General features: G+C 36.0%; 1 protein-coding gene across 8 annotated transcripts in view; it reads right to left on the reverse strand.

Moving 5' to 3' along the window:
- The window catches only part of USP15 (ubiquitin specific peptidase 15), a 127,435-nt gene that overhangs the window by 73,387 nt on the left and 33,432 nt on the right, over positions 1-20,616 (reverse strand). For 7 of the 8 annotated variants that reach the window (XR_011566615.1, XR_011566616.1, XM_070789363.1 and 4 more), the window contains exon 3: positions 12,586-12,716. Coding sequence is in view for 6 of the 8 variants with exons in the window: in XM_070789363.1 (XP_070645464.1) it covers positions 12,586-12,716 (131 nt within the window). In the remaining 2 variants the exon portion in view is untranslated. Of the gene's footprint in view, positions 1-223; positions 623-12,585; positions 12,717-20,616 lie in introns of those variants that run through there. The other variant, XM_070789364.1, reaches the window with a different exon arrangement.

Below are 20,616 nucleotides of genomic sequence, written 5' to 3' on the forward strand. Positions count from 1 at the left end.
GTATGTTAAAATAAATCTTTTAAAACAGTAACTCCAAATTACTGTTGCCAAAATATTCAGCTATGCCCTGTAATTGATATGTTAGTTTTCCATCCTAAGATGACTTTGTTTGACCTTTAAATGCACACTGAGTAGTTCCAGGCAACAAATGAAAGGGAAAAAAAAGTTGCTAAACATGCAAGCAATAAAGCAGAAAGAGAAGAAATGTATATATTAGGGTCACCTTTTTAATAAGTATATTTCCTTTTGATCTTCTAAAGGTTAACTGTAGGATTTCAGTCATGAACACTGTTTCTGAAAATAGTAATCAGCCTGATACGTGATACATTAGACAAATATGGCAAAAGGGAGGCTCCAAATGACTGTTGTACTCACTTGCTTAGCATCAATTCAGTAAGGGACTCAGAATTTGTCTTTCACTTGCAGGGAAGTTGTTTCAGCTCAAAAAGTTCAAAGGTAGTTTGCTAGCATTTAAAACGTCCAATTCAATGCTAATTTTTATGATACTTTATAATATATATTCTCCTAATCATACTTGTTACATTTCTAAAGTAATAGTGTGCGATTCTGTAATGAACGCATTATATAAACTAGTATATTACTGTCTAAACCAGAACTAATTTGTTTTATATCATATTTGAAGTTAAGCATGAAGCAAAGGATATTACATTATCTATAAGATTAATGGAGCTATAAAGCTAAGAATCAAATATTCCTAACAATCAGAAATTTCTGCTCTGGGACTCAATATTCGAGTAAGAATATGTTAGTTACTAATCATCAGTAGGTTGCCAAACTGAAGTACTCACAGGCCTCATTTTATGCAGGGGGTCGGGGGTGGGGGAGGAAATTCTAACAGTAGAGCAGGTAATGGGATAAGTAAACAGGATAAAATTTAAAAAAAAAGAGAAAACCGTCCATTATGATTTACATTGAGGTATGTATTCTCTAAGTAAGCAGTTTCTTTTCCTGGAAAGAATCTGGTGATTTAACTGTCAGAAGCTCACTGTCAACAATAAATAAACATTAATTCCCTATTTCACTACTATATTACAACACAGACATCAACAAGGATCTATGGTATAGCACAGGAAACTCTACTCAACATTCTGTGATAATCTACATGAGAAAAGAATCTAAATAAGGATGACTACATAGACATGTATAACTGACTCATACTGCTATACACCCCAAACCAACGTAACTCTGTAAATCAACTATACTCCAAAAAACTAAAATTTTTAAAAAATTAAGAGTACTTCAAAACACACTCTTTATTAGGGTTCAGAATTTTTTCATTTTTTTCTTTTCTCCAACACCTTACAGTGATAATTAGCACTACTCAGAATACTATTACTGTACTTAGAAGATTATACTGTTTCCAAAAGTAGTATATTAAAAAGCAGTTTTTTAAAGCAAGATATGAATTTGTCCTCCAACAATTTTTATTTGCAAGAATCATACTACATGAATGATTAAAGACTGAATACAACAGCACTGCATCAGAGAAAAATAATTAGCATATTTATATATTAGTGTCATAATATGTACATTATTTGTTCATTTAGTAACTCCTTTATATTTGTGTATATAAAGTATCCTATCTTCATTAAAAATGTTTGTGCTGAAAATAACCTTTAAAATGATGGCTATTAAGACTGTAATAGGAAGAAACAGGTTTATAAAATACCAGATACAAAGTTACATTTATCTAGTTACTATAACCATTAAAATATACATTTGATATAAGACAGAAAGGTGAATGTTCAGAAATAACAGTTATGTTTCAGAATTAGAGATGACAGCTAAAATGTTTTTTTCCTAGGTGAATTATAATATTTTTCTACATCAGAGATAAAGAGCAAGCACAAGATGAAATCTATGCTTGGATTCTATTAATTCATGGCCACAATGAAGGTCAAGTTTCTTTACTAAGTTAGTTAGGGAAATACAAGATAAAGCTGAATTAAACATAATTTCCATTTGTTCATTTTGCTTTGAACACTAGTGGGCAATCTGACTAACGTCATGAAATATACCTGATAAACCTAATGTAGTGTACTCTTTACAGTGGCTTATGAAAGAATTGACTTCAAGTGCCTACTTCTCCCCTCTTGGAAAGAGGAAGTAACTTCTAAAGAAATCTGTTACTTCAAAACAATTTGATAACACTGGGCCTAATGGACACATTTACTATTTTTGAGGAGTTATACTCATTTTAGCAGCATTTACTAAGTACCTATGTTCAGTGTTAGAAATACACAATGAATTAGATCCAGACCTTGAAATCAGGGTAAGAACACCTAGTGGTAAAAAGACAGACAGACTAGTCGAGAAGTATAATACAAATATGAAATCACAGGTGTTAATGTGTAACACAAATCTTATTTGTGATATTCTATACAAACATTTCAGGATACTTTAAAAACAAGAACACAAACATAACCATATTATCACACCTAAAGTATTAAAATGAATACCTTAATATCAAATACCCATTAAATTAAAACCAATTAAAATAAAAATGATTTTTAATATCAATCCAAATAAAGCCCATACACTGCAATTGAGAAGTCTCAAGTGTCTTTTAACCAAAAAATTCACCATTTATCTTTTTATTCTTGCAATTTTTAGTAAGACTACTTCATAGATTGTGAGTTATATTCTAATAAGACGCAGATAATATCTAGTTGCCCCTCTTTTTATGATGTCGGTGGCTCAGATGGCAAAGAATCTGCCTGCAATGTGGGAGACCCATGTTCAGTCCCTGGGTCAGGAAGATCCCCCGGAGAAGGAAATGGCAACCCACTCCAGTATTCTTGCCTGGAGAATCCCATGGACAGAGGAGCCTGGTGGGCTATAGTCCATGAGGTCACAAACAGTCGGACATGACTGAGTGACTAAGCAGCAGCAGCAGACATTAATTAACCAACACCTAGATCAGAGGTGGGGCTTCCCTGGTGACTCAGTGGTAAAGAACTCATTTGCCAATGAAGGAGACAAGGGTTCAATCCTTGGGTCGGGGAGATCCCCTGGAGAAGAAAATAGCAACCCACTCCAGTACTCTTTTCTGGGAAATCCCATGGACAGAGGAGACTGTAGGGCTACAGTCCATGGGGTTGCAAAAGAGTCAACAAAGCAACTAAACAACAACAGACCAGGGGTGGGCTGACTCTGATCCATAGGCTAAAACTATTTTTTTTTTTTTTGTAAATAACTTTACTGGAACACAGTTATTCCCATTTGTTTCAGTTCAGTTCAGTTAAGTCACTCAGTCGTGTCCGACTCTTTGCGACCCCATGAATCGCAGCACGCCAGGCCTCCCTGTCCATTACCAACTCCCGGAATTCACTCAAACTCACAACCATCGAGTCGGTGATGCCATCCAGCCATCTCATCCTCTGTCGTCCCCTTCTCCTCCTGCCCCCAATCCCTCCCAGCATCAGAGTCTTTTCCAATGAGTCAGTTCTTCGCATTAGGTGGCCAAAGTACTGGAGTTTCAGCTTTAGTATCATTCCTTCCAAAGAAATCCCAGGGCTGATCTCCTTTAGAATGGACTGGTTGGATCTCCTTGCAGTCCAAGGGACTCTCAAGAGTCTTCTCCAACACCACAGTTCAAAAGCATCAATTCTTCGGCGCTCAGCCTTCTTCACAGTCCAACTCTCACATCCATACATGACCACTGGAAAAACCATAGCCTTGACTAGATGGACCTTTGATGACAAAGTAATGTCTCTGCTTTTCAATATGCTATCTAGGTTGGTCATAACTGTCCTTCCAAGGAGTAAGCATCTTTTAATTTCATGGCTGCAATCACCATCTGCAGTGATTTTGGAGCCCCCCAAAATAAAGTCTGACACTGTTTCCACTGTTTCCCCATGAAGTGATGGGACCAGATGCCATGATCTTCGTTTTCTGAATGTTGAGCTTTAAGCCAACTTTTTCACTCTCCTCTTTCACTTTCATCAACAGGCTTTTGAGTTCCTCTTCACTTTCTGCCATAAGGGTGGTGTCATCTGCATATCTGAGGTGATTGATATTTCTCCCGGCAATCTTGATTCCCACTTGTGCTTCTTCCAGCCCAGCGTTTCTCATGACATACTCTGCTTATCAGTTAAATAAGCAGGGTGACAATATACAGCCTTGACGTATTCCTTTTCCTATTTGGAATCAGTCTGTTGTTCCATGTCCAGTATCACCAATGGCTGTGTTTGCACCCAAAACAGCAGAGATAAGTAGCTGCCAAAGTGAATATTTTGGCCCATAAAGCTGAAAAGATTTATTGTCTTTTACAGAGTAAGCTTGGTGACCCTTTGACCATTAACTCATTAGGTCTTCTTCAATTTTGCTCAGTAGTGTTTGGTAATTTTCATTGTAGAAAAGCAGTTTTTCTAAGTTTTATTTCTTGGTACTTTTATCTCTTCAGTTCAGTTCAGTTGCTCAGTCATGTCCGACTCTTTGAGACCCCATGAATTGCAGCATGCCAGGCCTCCCTGTCCATCACCAACTCCCGGAGTTCACTCAAACTCATGTCCATCGAGTCAGTGATGCCATCCAGCCATCTCATCGAAACATTATTTTAAAATTCAACTTTGTTGATTATATATAATTGGTTTTTCTATTAATACATTTACTTTATATCCATTCCCCTTGTGAAACTTAATTATTAATATTAATGGCTTATTTGGTAGAGCTTTTGGAATTTTCAACATATACAATTATGTCTTCTAAACATTACTATTTTACTTCTTCATCTTCAATCTTTATTCTTCCTCACATTACCACCTGGCTAAGACTTCTAATATAGTTATCCTTGTCTTGTCCCTGATCTGAGAGGGACAGCTTTGAACACTTTATCAATAAGTACTGTCTGCAACAGCTTTAGCTTTCTATTTCTAGTTTTAAAAAAAATCATAAATTGATACTGAGTTTTATCAAATGCATTTTCTGTATCTACTGAGATGGTTTTTCTACTTTATTCAGATAATACTAAAATTATAACAAGTGATTTTCTAAGTAAAATAAAAATTGTGTTTGAAAAAAATCCAGCCTATTTATTTTTAAACTTTTTATTTTATATTGGAGTATAGACAATTAACAATGTTGTGATAGTTTCAGGTGAATAGTGAAGGGACTCAGCTGTACATATACATGTATCCATTCTATCCCTGCAGCCTGGCCATTTTTAACTCTTTTTTTTTGCCCATTTCTGGCCTGGCTTGCTAATACTGTGTTATTAAATATTTGGTAGAATATTCACTGGTGATGCCTTCTGGAGTTAACAGTCTTCTTTGTGAAAAGATGTTTATTTAATGATTTAGCTTCTTTATTCAGACATGGCAATTGAGATTTTCTATTTCTCACTCAACACTAGTACATTCTTCTCTAGACATTTGACATTCTTCTAGACATCTGTCCACTTCACCTAAATTTTCAAATTACATAAAATTGTTCAAAATCAATCTTTTAAAAAAGGTCTTTGGACTCTGCTATTGTATTCCCCTTTTCATTCCTAATACAGATGACTTGTGCCTATTTTCCTTTTATTCTTGATCAGAGTCTTCCCAGGACTCATCTTTATTTTACTAGTCAAATTGCAATGTTCTTTACAATTAGTCAACTTTGGTCATTTAATGCATTTTTTTGTTCTGTTTTATGTCTACTTCATTTAGTTCTTGATTAGTCTTAATTTCCTTTTCTTCTTTTCTTGAGACAACAGTCTTCCTTCTTTTGCAGTATTTACATTCAAAGAATGACTTAAGTCACTTTTATGCTGTATAGTTACCAACCAGTTCAAAATATGTCTAATTTTACATGTTAATCTTCTATGACCGAAGAATTACTTAGAAGTACACTGTTTCATTTCTAGGTAGCTGAGGGATCATCTAGTTATCTTTTTGTTACTGACTTCTAAATTCCTTGAGAGACAGAAAATACACTGAATAATTTCTAGCATACAGTATTGGAATTTGCTTGATGGCCCAGCATGTGTTAAAAAATATTTGTATCCTGCACTAAGTGCAGCGCATGTCAATTAGGTCACAGTGGTTAATCACGTTCAAATCTGCTTCCGAGCTTATTCATGTGTTATTGGCAGGCCTCTGTTCCTTTGCAGCTGTTGGCAGAGACTTCAGTTCCTCATCATGTAAGTCTTTCCATAGGCTGAATGCATGACATATGGCTTCACTCAAGAGTGACTGATCCAAGAGAAAGCAAGAGAGCCCTCCCAAGTTAGAAGTGTCAGTATCTTTTATAAACTCATTTTGACAACATATAATACTATAACTTCTGCTGTATTTTACTAGTCACAGAGACCAACTCTGGGATGATATAGATTACATGAGTATGAATAACAAGAGGTGGTGATAACCTGGGTGCAATCGTCAAGGTTATCTCCTACAGTACACTCCTCTGGTACCAATAAAGTTATTGTTCCTGTCACCAACATGCAAAATACACTCCACCCCTGCAAAGCTCCCAACTGGTCCCATCCCATTATAGCATCAACTCAAAGTTCAGACACGTGTCATCTATATCTGATGAAGGTACAGATGAAGATTCTTGGGTATAAGTTCCTTAAGCATCTTGAGTATGGGCCTATAGATCTATGGGCCTGTGAACGAGAAGATAAATTTACTGCCCCACTTACACCCAAAATAAAATGGTGGGGAAGGCAGAAGATAATCTCAGACAGATATTTCTGTTAAAGTGGGGAAATGAAGGGGTACAAAGAAGTTATTAGTCTACAGAAATTCTGAAATCCACCTGAGCAAACACTGAAAGTTCCTTGATTAGAGCTCACTCTTGCCTTGACCTGAAAAAACTACTCTTCGTAACACCTGGTTGTTTTCTGAGTCACCTTCTTTCATGAAAGTCAGCACATGTTTGCAGTTGAGTAAATTCTTAGTCTGATCCCTGCTTGTGTAAGTCTGGGAGGCCAAAGGTTTCTAAAATTTTACGCTGTCTCTACAGTCCAAAATGACAGTGATTCTTGAAAACACTGGATCTTTACTGGATTTCACTGGAGTTTCACCCAGGAGGCAAAAGTCAAAACCACAAATGTTATCTAGGTAAGTCCCTTCTACTCTGGGTTTATATTGAGAAGGCTCAGGGACACCATCCTGAAGCTTCTTAGAAGCCCTATAGTCCTAAAAGCCATATATTGAAAGGAAGAGCAAAGAACACCCTGAAATTCTTTAAAGGGCCTTTTTTTCTGAAGTGTACCCGAGGCACCACCTTCATCTTTTCTGAGATCTTAACAAAGAAATTTTACAGTCACAACCTTAGGTTTCAACTTTAGACCATGCTTTCTTGAGAATGCCTTGAGTTTGATTTTTGCTTGGAAGCATTTCTTTGTTTCAACATTGTCTGTCATCTGGAGAGGGTAATTTTCAAAACTAGCAAGTCTTGGCTCCTTTTTATTTAACAGTCCTTTCTTTAGCTTCTCTTTTCTCTCATCTGACTAGAAGCAGAACAAGAAGAAACTCAGCAGTACTTTCAATGTTTTGGCAGATTATTAAGTTTATTAAGTGTATTTTTTACCTTTCAGTGACATGTTGTTAAAAGTTTCTTCCATCTTATGACAAAAATCACTGGGTTCCAAGAAGACTTTCCTCACTTTAAGATCTCACTGGCAGCCTCCTCAAAGTCTAAAACTCTACTACTATTCAGGGCACTTTAGGCTTTCATTAATACTCTTAAAATTCTCACAGCTTTTACCCACTTCCCAGTCCCAAAGCCACCACCACATCTCAAGTCTCTGTTACCATAACACACAACTTCCAGGTACGAAAATCAGTATTGCTACCTGTGTGTGTATGCTTATTTGCTCAGTCATGTCTGACTCTTTGCAACCCCATGGACTTAGCCCACCCAGGCTCCTCTGTCCATGGAATTTTCCAAAGAAGAACACTGGAGTGGGTTACCATTTCCTCCTCCAGGGAATCTTTCTGACCCGGGGATCGAACCCAGGGTCTTGTGTCTTCCAGCATTGGCAGGTGGATTCTCTACCACTGTGCCACCTGGGAAGTCCATATTAGCTACTTACTACTATATAATAAATTCCCTGAAGTTTTTATCAGCTTAGCAAAGCAAACGGTATCTCACATAGTTTCTGAGGGTCAAGAATCTAGGGCAGCTTAGCTGGGCTGGTCTGGCTTGGGGTTTCTCACAAGGTTGTTGTCAAGCTGTGGGCTGGGACCTCAATTACTCAAAGTTCAAATGAGACTGGAGGTTTCACTTCCAAGCTCACTCAAATCATTGTTAGCAGATATCCATTCTTCTCTACTGCCCAGAGATCTCAGTTCCTTAACATGTGAGCCCATCCATAGGCTGCCTGAGTGTGCAGGTGAATTTCTCAGACTGAGAAATGAGACAGCAATAGGGTGTGTGCACCCAAGACGTAAAGCCAAGGTGTCTTTTATAATTTAATCTTTAATTTTTAAAATTAGGAGCAATAACATATTAGTTTCAGGTGTACAACACAATATTCAATGTATTCAATATTTATACACATGGTGCAATGATCACCACAGCTAAGTCTAGTTAACATTCATCACCTTACATAATTATGTTTCTTTTCTTACAATGAAAACTTTTAAGATCTTCTAGAAGTCTTAGCAATTTTCAAATATGCAATATCGTATTTTTAACTATAGTCACCACGCTGTACAATATATTCCCATGACTTATTTTACACCTTTTGACCTAAAATCTAATCTTGAAAGTGATATCCTGTACTATGATTCTGCTATATGTCACTGGCCACAAAGACCAGTATAATACAAAACCAGTACAGACCCTGGTACAATGTGGATGGGGACTATTCAATGCTGTGGCTATGAAGAGATGGAGATAATGGGGGTTGTCTTGGGGCAACTATCTGCTAATATTGTTATGTACATAATTTGATACACACCTGACCCTCATAAGAAATTATTACTATTTTAAAGAGCCTACCTTAACACTCATTTATAGTATTTGCTTCTGCCAGTCAGCATTTTTTCCTGTGTTTCCAAGCTTCTGTACAGAGTAAATTTTCATTCTGAAAACAATTTTTATTTCCATTGGTGCAAATATGCTGGTAACACATCCTATCAATTTATCTGAAAACAACTTTTTTCACTATTATTCTTAAGGATGCTTTCCAAGGTTATAGAATTCAAGGTTAGTAATTATTTTCTTTCAGTGTATTGAAGATACAGCATTATTATTATATTTTATTTTGGCTTTCTCTTGAGAAAGCATCTGTCTTACCCTTACTTTGAAGGTAATAAATCTTTTTTTCTGCCTATTACTGGGGATATCTTTGTTTTCTTAACAGTTTTTCTGTGTATGATTTCGTCTGAATTTTTTCAGCTTGGGATTCAGAGCATTTCTTTAACCTGTAGCATGATACCTTGCATCATATTTGGAAAATTCTCAACTATTATTTCCAGTATTACTTTTACCCCATACTGTCTTTCCTTTCCTTTGAGGAGACCACTTAAATCTATGTTACGCGTATTCATTGCATTCCATGTGTCCCTCTTTTTTCCTTATTTTCCACTCTTCAGTCTCTTTAAGCTTTAGTCTATTTTCTAATGGTGTTATCATTTACACATTGTTTCTTTTTAGTCTAGTATTTCACCCAAATAACCACAGATATACAAATATGAACTGTTAATGGGTCAACTTTGTAACATGCTTCAAATAAATCCAAATATGGTTTGGTCAAATAACAAGCACTTAATTCTTAACGTTTTCATATTAGTGTTCAGTTTTAGAATTACATTCTTTTTAACTTTTTTTTTTTAACATAACAAGCACAATATTTTAAGGTTTCTAATACTTCTGTCATCTGGATTCCTCATGAATCTGTTTCCATTATCCATTGTTTCTCTTGGATTTTGGTTCCACTGTACTTCCTGCCTATTTGCCTGTTTTATTTCTGGTTTTAAGATGAATGCCTGATATTTTAAGTGAGACATTTTAGTGATGATTTGAGGCCTAGGAATATGGTTAACTTTGTTTCTACATGAGAGCAGGGGTATTACCAATTCTAGATTTCTTAATGCAATCAGAAATTAGTAAAATTTGAAGCTGGGCTTCAGATTCTAAAAAACCAGTCAAGTCTATTCTTTGAAGTAAGTTCTACTGACATCAGGGTCTGTTCTTTATGTGAGTCTACTGGGATTAGAAGCATAGGAAAAATGGAAATTCCCAGACTTACTGATTTAAACTAAGATTGTGGCACCTGGTCCCATCACTTCATGGCAAATAGATGGGAAAACAGTGACAGACTTTATTTTTTTGGGCTCCAAAATCACTGCAGATAGTGACTGCAGACATGAAATTAAGACATTTACTCCTTGGAAGGAAAGTTATGACCAACCTAGACAGCATATTAAAAAGCAGAGACATTACTTTGCAATAAAGGTCCATCTAGTCAAACCTATGGTTTTTCCATTAGTCATGTACAGATGAGAAAGTTGGACTATAGAGAAAGCTGAGTGCTGAAGAATTGATGCTTTTGAACCGTGGTTTTGGAGAAGACTCTTGAGAGTCCCTTGAACTGCAAGGAGATCCAACCAGTCCACCCTAATGGAAATCAGTCCTGAATATTCATTGGAAGGACTGATGCTAAAGCTGAAACTCCAATACTTTGGCCACTTGACGTGAAGAACTGACTCATTAGAAAAGACCCTGATGCTGAGAAAGATTGAAGGCAGGAGGAGAAGGGGACAACAGATGACAAGATGGCTGGATGGCATCACTGACTCAATGGATACGAGTCTGAGTAAACTCTGGGAGTTGGCGATGGACAGGGAGGCCTGGCATGCTGCAGTCCATGGGGTTGCAAAGAGTAGGACACAACTAAATGACTGGACTGAACTGAACTGAACTGATTTAAGTTTGAAGGAAGACATTTTAATAGGTACTCTAGATAGTTTAATACACACTAAAGTTTGAAAATTATTTTACAAGTGAAGCAAATTCCAACTGCCTCATTAAAAATAAATATATAATCTACTAATAGACTTCTTGGGGTTCCCTGGTGGCTCAGATGGTAAACAACCTGCCTATGTCTGGGAGAATCCAGGTTAAATCCCTAGATCAGGAAGATCCCCTGGAGACGTGAATGGCTACTCACTCTAGTATTCTTATCTGGGAAACCCTAGGGAGAGAGATGCCTGGCAGGCTTCAGTCGGACACGACTCAGCGACTAAACAATAAGACTTCTTAAACTTTTTTTCCTTCTCCCTATATGAAGTCTTCATCATTCTTTATCTTCTTTAATTTGCTTATCAGACATAGAGTTCAAAAAATGCCAATAAGGCCTCTTTCAAGAAGAAATGTCAAAGGAGTTGTCAGCTGATCAGTTTACTATATGATATTCTACATTTATTAAGGAAAAAACACATGTCATTAATGTTGAATTAATACAAGTTAACACATTTGAATGTATTCTAGACATAGGTTTTTCTTTACCCAGGAATAAAAGTCTTCTAGAGAGTTTTACAGCTAAATATTTTATCCTTCAAATGGTCAAAACACTCAGTTCTATAGGAACTATAGATAAAAATTGTAGGCCATTATATATACACACACATATATGTGTGTGCTCAGTTGTGTCCAACTCTGTGACCCCATGGACTGCAGCCCTCAAGGCTCCTCTGTCTATGGAATTTTCCAGGCGAGATTACTGGAGTAATTATATATTTTATATATACATATATATATATATATATATATATATATATATATATAATTTATTTATGGCTAGCATTCCTAGGAGAGATGACTCTTAACTTTAAATTGGCTTTAAGACTGAGTGAAATTAAGGAACAAAACTTAACTAAATCAAAGGCATATTCACATTCTATTTAGAGAACAAAATTCAGTTCTATACCTAAACCACAGATATACAAATACAAACCGGTAATATATCAACTTTGTAGCATCAGTTTCAAATAAACCCAATTATGGTTTGGTCTACTAGAAGTTTATACCCTTGTGTTATATAATTGACTTTTTAAATCATTTTTATGTGGAAATAAAACCAGATAAATAATTCTGCTCTACCTGACTACACTATCAAATACTTCTGTAAGGTTGACAGATCTACCTTAAGTACTGGGCATTATTCTACTATTGCAATACTGACACTTTCATAAATGACTTTTTAGCTCCCCAAAATAAAGAAAATGGGTCATTTTTAATGTTTCTAGACTGTAATTATATAGCTTAAAATCTGGATAAGAAAAACAACTGCATTTTCAAGTTTAAAAAAATTTAAGTATGTAAACTCAAGTGGCTTTCTAAAAGATCCTGAACCTTGCTACCTCTGTCCTTATTTCCTCACCTATAAAATGGGGATAATACTTACCTTAGAAAGACTTTTCATGAGGATTAAATTAGTTAATAATGTATATGATATGCTTATATCAGTGGCTAGCATATAATACACCCTCACTCTATGTGCACTAGTGTACAGTAACATTTTGATGGTCTTTTTCTCCAATTCAGGCTTCATAAGTCATGGAAATTAACAACAAAATATGAACTGTTTAAGAAAAATATTTCTATTCATTTCTTAATATGTACCTTTCGTGCTATTGGTTCCTGACCTTCCATCAATGTGTACCAGCTGACAAGTTTGTTCCAGCCCTCAGTTGGCAACAGTATGTAATCCAATTCATCAATAAGGTGCTCCTTAAGTGACTGGGCATCACCATCTACAAAACAGAAAATAAAATCAATACAGAAAAAGAAGTAATACTACATAGCTCTAAATACTGTGGTCGAACATACTACAAATTATGTAAATTCATGAAGACTAATTCAGGTATTTAAATAATGAGTTTTGAAAGAACCTCTGAAGAGGTTCACAAACTTAAATCTAGGCATTTCAAAATAAACTGTTGCTTTACAAAGTTTCAGTATGTATAATTAGTCAACCAACAGTGTTTTAAAAAGTAACTTTTCTATTATTGAACTCTTAAAGAAATACTAAACTGTTGGTCAGAGGATCCCAATGAAGAGTGTTTCCCAAATATCTTGAGTATCAGAGATCTGTCACACAGTAATAGTGATCAATTCAGCATTAGCTGATGAAGAACATTCAGAAGCAAATCAATAATCTTTCACAATACCAAAGCACATGGACTGAGAACCATGATGGAAACCACAAAAGGGTATCTCATTACTCCAGAGAGTCCACAATCTAGATTCCTCCACAGATCCAGAGTAGAGGTAGTTGTTCAGTTATGCTTCTATGATCCATTTTCAAAATTCCAGTTGGACAGGGCAGGCCAGAGATCTACAAGCAATACTGTGAGCTGTACCTATATCACAGTCCTAACCTGAGACTCACTGATTATTATTTGGTCACTTGAATTTCCAAAGTGTAAAAAACAGAAACAAATAGTTTACTGAGTTATTTGTAAATAACTCAAAAATATAAAGAAGATTTTCTCATTCTGAGTCAGCCCTGAATTAACAAACATGGGAAGCAAAATTGTTACAGGCAGCATTTCAATGATAAAGTACTACTTTTAACAAGATACAATAAAAATCAAGAAGCAAGAGAAATGCTTTAAAAAAATATTATTTACTCTATGTACGATCAATCTATGGTTACAAAATCATACAAACCTTTGAGAAAAACTATGCTTCATATAGAACACAAATGAGAAAACTCTGAATTTTATATGAACTTCAATAGCTGGTACAAAGTAAGTATTAATTTTAAAGCTCAGTTTAAAAAATTCTTAGTTGTAACTTTATTAAATTCTTGATGAGACTGACTATTTGGAACAAATTTTCAGAACCCTCTGAAAATGAAACTCTCTTATGCATCATGTACTAAGTCATGTTATAGCAGATGATCATGTTATCTCAGTCAATTCTGAAAACAATCCTATAAGATGAATATCTATTTTAGATTTAAAAATACATCCAAAGAAATCAAGTAAATTGCCCAAAACATTCACACAGAAAATTGCAGGTACAATGAAAGGTACCATTATGGAAAATACTTTTATCTCAGTTGATTTTCAAAACAATATTATGAAGCAGACAGCTTCATTTTACTTAGTAAATAGATTCAGGTATTGATTAACCTGCCCAAGCTCACATACAGAAAATTGTAGGCTAGACTCAAACATGTATCTATTTACACTAATATCCGTTTTCTTTCCACTATAATCGGCTGCTTCAAAATAAATTTAGGGAAAGAAAAAAGTTTAAAAATTAAGATGTCTATGTTATTCTCCACAATAATTCAAGAGTCTGGGTAAATGATTTTATTATGTAACAGAATCAAATAGTAATTTATATCTAGTTGTTGTTTAGTTACTAAGTTGTATCCAACTCTTTTGCAACCCCATGGACAGCAGCCCGCCAGGCTTCTCTGTCCATGGGATTTCCCGGGCAAGAATACTGAAGTGGGATGCCATTTCCCTCTCCAGGGGATCTTCTCGACCCAGGGATCAAATCCATGTCTCCCACACCGGCAGACAGATTCTTTACCACTGAGCCACCTGAGAAGCCCTATAGTGGATAAAATAAAATGATCAATTTTTAAATCATTTTTAAGGGAGGAAGAACAACCCTAAACACAGAACCTCTCATTTTTGTTACTTCTGTGTTTTTGATATAAAACTGATATCAAAACTGCTGAGATTTAAAGTGTAAAATTTATTGTTGTGACATAGCAATACAAGTGTGAAATCATCATTACCAAAACAATAAACATATCCATCAGCATTTCCCCTCACCCCCTGGCCACAAAGGCTTCCCTGTCGCCCTTTTTTTTGGTGTAATCTCTCCTTCCTGTCCAACCAGGTTCACTGTCTTGTGCCCTGAAAACTGCTTATCTGTGTTTTCCAACTGTAGACTAATTTGCATTTTCTAGATTATATAAGATTGGTATGTACTGCTTTATTTGGCGTCATTTATGCTGCATCATTATCTTGAAATCCATCCATATTTTTACGTATCGAGAGTTCATTCCTTTTAATTGCTGAGTAGGATTTCATTACTTTATATGAACATTCTGTAATTTGTTTATTCATTCAGCTACTAATGGGCATTTTGGACTGTTTCCAATTTTCTCTACAAGTAACACTGATATGAACACTTATGTGTAAGTTTTCTCTTCATGTCTCTTGGGTAAATACCAAGGAGTGGAATGATTGGTTCCTATGGTAAATGTATATTTAGCTTTTTAAGAAACTGCAAGACTATTTCATTATCCAAAATAGTGTATGAAAGTTCTACTTGCTCTACAGCCTCATCAATACTTGGTATGGATTTATCTTTTAAATTGTAATTTGAATCATTGTAAATGATTCAAATCATGCACAGCGGGACCTCACTGTAGTTTTAATCTTCATTCTTCTAATGACTAGTGATGTTGAGTAATGTGCTTTCTGAAAACACCACCTTCTCTGGTGAGGCATCTGTTTAAGCCTTTTGTCTATTTTTTCCACTGGGCTTTATGGAATTCTTTATTCTGCACCTATTTTATCAGCTAAGTAATTTGCAAATACTTTCTCCCACATTGTGGTTTATCTTTTCATTCTCTTAACAGTGTTATTTGAAGAAGCTTTTGTTAATGATGAATTACAAATCATCAATTTTTCCCTTTATCAATTGTACTTTTTAATTCATACTTAAGAAATCTTTGCTTAACACAGTGTCACAAAAATCTTCTCCTAATTTTTTCCTAAGAGTTTCATAATTTTGGTTTTTACATTTAAGTCTATGGTGTGTTTTGAGTTAATTTTGTATATGGTGCTGGGTACAGGTCAAAGTTCGTTTGTTTCTGGCAAATAGATACTTAACACTCAAGCAGCATTCATCTATTTAAAAGACTTCACTGAATTTCTCTTACATTTTTATGTAAAATGAACTGCATATATGTGTGGATCTACTACTAGATCCTCTAATATGTTCAACTATTTTTTATCTCACACTATATACAAATATTAATTTTAAATTGATCAGAGACAGAAATGTAACCGCCAAAACTAAAAAACTCTTAGAAGAAAACATGTCTTTTCTGATCCTGGATTAAGTGATGGTTTCTGCAACAAAATCACAAGCAACCAAAGGAAAAAAATAGATAAACTGGACTTCATCAGAATTAATTTGCACTTTAGAGGCACCATCAAGAAAGTAAAAGACATACACAGAATGGGAGACAATTTTTGGAAATCTTGTTTGATAAGGGACTAGTATCCAGAATACATAAACAACTCTTAAAACGTAACAGTAAACAGACAAATAACCCAATTAAAACATGAGCACAGGATCTGAATATTTTTCTTTTTTTTTCTGAATATTTTTCCAAAACAGATATAAGCAGCACAGATATGACACTTAACATCATTAATCATTAGGGAAATCAAAATAACAAACAGATATAAAAATAACAAATACAAATCTATTGTTACAAAAGTAACAATAGATATCAGTTCACTGGAAAAGACCTTGGCCCTTGGAAAGACTGAAGGCAGGAGGAAAAGGGTGCTAAGGAGGAATGTTTGGATAGCATCACTGACTATAAGGACGTGAGTTTGAGCAAACTCCAGGAGACAGAGAAAGACAGGGAAGGCTGGCACCACTGGGTCGCAGAGTCAGACCTGACTTAGCAACTGAACAACAACAACCATTTCATACCTATTAGGATGGCTATAACATAAAAGAATAGACAATAATAAGTTTGGCAAGATGTGGAGGAACTGGTACCCTACTTGCTGCTGGTGGGAATATAAAATGGTGCCAACTATTTTGGAAAAGTTAGGCAATTCCTCAAACAGATAAACAGAGTTACTATATGACCAAGAACACATCTACACAAAAATCCGTACATGAACAGTTCATGAATGAATTATTCATTCATAGCCAGAAAGTGAAAACAACCCAAATGTCCATCAGTTGATGAACGGATAAATTAAATGTGGCATATCTCTATACAATGGAAAATTATCCATCCACTAAAAAAAGAATAAAATACTGATTCATGCTACATGAATGACACTTGAAAACTCTGTACCAAGCAAAAGAAGTACAACACTACGGACACGCATTGTTTGATTCCATTTAGATGAAATGTTCACAAAAGGAGAATCCACAGAGACAGAAAATATATTAATGATTGCCTAGGGCTGGGGTCTTGAGAGGGGATGAAGAGTGACTGCTAATGGATATGAAGTTTCTTTCTGGGGTGATGAAAATTTTGTGGAATTAGACAATGGTGATGGTTGTAAAACTATGAATATAAAAAAAGAAAGCCAGTGAATTACAGAATTTCAAAGGATGAATTTTATGGTGTGGGAGTTGGACATGACTGAGTGAACTGAACTGAACTGAACTGAAACTCTATCTCATTTTTTAAAAAGCCTACTAGGAATGTGATTTGAAATTGTGTTGAATCTGTAGACTGAGTGGAGGAATTAAACAATACTGAGTTTTCTGATCCAAAAATATAATTTCTCTCTTTATTTAGGCTTTAAATTATCTCAGCAATATCCTGTAGTTTTTAGTTTACATGTATTATAGATTTATCTGCATTTTATATTTTGGTACTATTATAAAATATGTTTTTAAAATTTAAATTCATGTTAGTTCATTTTTAGTGTACAAGAAACACAACTGGTTTTTGAGTAATGGTCTGGTATCCTATAGGCTAATTTCATTTATTAATTCTAGAAGCTTTCTTTTTGTAGATTTTATTAACTTTTCTACATAGACACAGGTATTTGTGAATAAAGGAAGACTTACTACTTTTTCCTACAGGGATCAAGACCATCCCCATGGAAAAGAAAAGCAAAAAAGCAAAATGGCTGTCTGGGGAGGCCTTACAAATAGCTGTGAAAAGAAGAGAAGCGAAGAGCAAAGGAGAAAAGGAAAGATATAAGCATCTGAATGCAGAGTTCCAAAGAAGAGCAAGAAGAGATAAGAAAGCCTTCTTCAGCGATCAATGCAAAGAAATAGAGGAAAACAACAGAATGGGAAAGACTAGGCATCTCTTCAAGAAAATCAGGGATACCAAAGAAACATTTCATGCAAAGATGGGCTCGATAAACGACAGAAATGGTATGGACCTAACAGAAGCAGAAGATATTAAGAAGAGATGGGAAGAATACACAGAAGAACTGTACAAAAAAGATCTTCATGACCCAGATAATCACAATGGTGTGATCACTGACTTAGAGCCAGACATCCTGGAATGTGAAGTCAAGTGGGCCTTAGGAAGCATCACTACGAACAAAGCTAGTGGAGGTGATGGAATTCCACTTGAGCTTTTCCAAATCCTGAAAGATGATGCTGTGAAAGTGCTGCACTCAATATGCCAGCAAATTTGGAAAACTCAGCAGTGGCCACAGGACTGGAAAAGGTCAGTTTTCATTCCAATCCCAAAAAGAAAGGCAATGGCAAAGAATGCTCAAACTAGCGCACAATTGCACTCATCTCACATGCTAGTAAAGTAATGCTCAAAATTCTCCAAGCCAGGCTTCAGCAATATGTGAACCGTGAACTTCCTGATGTTCAAGCTGGTTTTAGAAAAGACAGAGGAACCAGAGATCAAATTGCCAACATCCGCTGGATCATGGAAAAAGCAAGAGAGTTCCAGAAAAGCATCTATTTCTGCTTTATTGACTATGCCAAAGCCTTTGACTGTGTGGATCACAATAAACTGTGGACAATTCTGAAAGAGATGGGAATACCAGACCACCTGATCTGCCTCCTGAGAAATTTGTATGCAGGTCAGGAAGCAACAGTTAGAACTGGACATGGAACAACAGACTGGTTCCAAATAGGAAAAGAAGTTGGTCAAAGCTGTATATTGTCACCCTGTTTATTTAACTTATATGCAGAGTACTTCATGAGAAACGCTGGACTGGAAGAAACACAAGCTGGAATCAAGATTGCAGGAGAAATATCAATAACCTCAGATATGCAGATGACACCACCTTTATGGCAGAAAGTGAAGAGGAACTCAAAAGCCTCTTGATGAAAGTGAAAGTGGAGAGTGAAAAAGTTGGCTTAAAGCTCAACATTCAGAAAACGAAGATCATGGCATCTGGTCCCATCACTTCATGGCAAATAGATGGGGAAACAGTGGAAATAGTGTCAGACTTTATTTTTCTGGGCTCCAAAATCACTACAGATGGTGACTGCAGCCATGAAATTAAAAGGCGCTTACTCCTTGGAAGGAAAGTTATGACCAACCTAGATAGCATATTCAAAAGCAGAGACATTACTTTGCCAACAAAGGTTGGCCTAGTCACGGCTATGGTTTTTCCTGTGGTCATGTATGGATGTGAGAGTTGGACTGTGAAGAAGGCTGAGTGCCGAAGAATTGATGCTTTTGAACTGTGGTGTTGGAGAAGACTCTTGAGAGTCCCTTGGACTGCAAGGAGATCCAACCAGTCCATTCTGAAGGAGATCAGCCCTGGGATTTCTTTGGAAGGACTGATGCTAAAGCTGAAACTCCAGTACTTTGGCCACCTCATGCGAAGAGTTGACTCACTGGAAAAGACTGATGCTGGGAGGGATTGGGGGCAAGAGGAGAAGGAGACGACAGAGGATGAGATGGCTGGATGGCATCACTGACTCGATGGATGTGAGTCTGAGTGAACTCCGGGAGTTGGTGATGGACAGGGAGGCCTGGCGTGCTGCGATTCACGGGGTCACAAAGAGTCAGACACGACTGAGCGACTGATCTGATACAATCTGTATGTCTTTTACATTTTCTTTTTGCTTTATTAAACACTGTCTAGAACCTCCAGTACAATCTTGGCTTAAAGAGTTGAGAGTAGGCATCCTTGCTTTTCCCTGATTTTAGAGGGGAAGCATTCAGTCTTTCACTGTTGAGTATGTCATCTGTAGATGCCCATTTTCATAGATGCCCATTCTGAGGTTGAGGAAGTTTCTTTGTATTTTACTCTTTTATATAGTATTTTGGTAATGTTTTTTCTATATACCTATCCTCTTTATTTTTGGACTTGATTTACTAAAATTCTGTTAATAATAGATGCATCTATGCTCATCAGGGGTATACTGGTTGAGAACTTTTTTTTCTTGAAATGTCTCTCTTAGACTTTGGTATCAAAGTAATGCTGGTTTCACTGCATGAAGCAGTCTCTCCTAATTTTTGAAAAGAGCTTTTGTTGAATTGGCATAATTCTCTTAAACAGTACTGGTAGAATTCACTAGTGGCACCATCAAGGTCTGATGTTTTCTTTGTGAGGAAATTTTAAACTACAAATTCAACTTCTTTAATTGATATAGGGCTCTTCAGAAAATTCATTCTTTTGGAATGAGCTTTATGAGCTTTATTAGTTTTCATCTTTCAAGAAATATTTCTTTATTGTCCTTTTGCTATTTGTAGATTTCTATACAGATGTTACCTCTCTTGTTCCTGATACTGGTAGCTATGTCTTTTACCTTTCTCTTTGGAGGGAATGATGCTGAAGCTGAAACTCCAGTATCAGCCACCTCATGTGAAGAGTTTACTCATTGAAAAAGACCCTGATGCTGGGAGGGATTGGGGGTAGGAGGAGAAGGGGACGACAGAGGATGCGATGGCTGGATGGCATCACTGACTCGATGGACGTGAGTCTG

This window comes from Bos indicus, chromosome 5, assembly GCF_029378745.1.
Source record: "Bos indicus isolate NIAB-ARS_2022 breed Sahiwal x Tharparkar chromosome 5, NIAB-ARS_B.indTharparkar_mat_pri_1.0, whole genome shotgun sequence".
NCBI lineage: Eukaryota > Metazoa > Chordata > Mammalia > Artiodactyla > Bovidae > Bos > Bos indicus.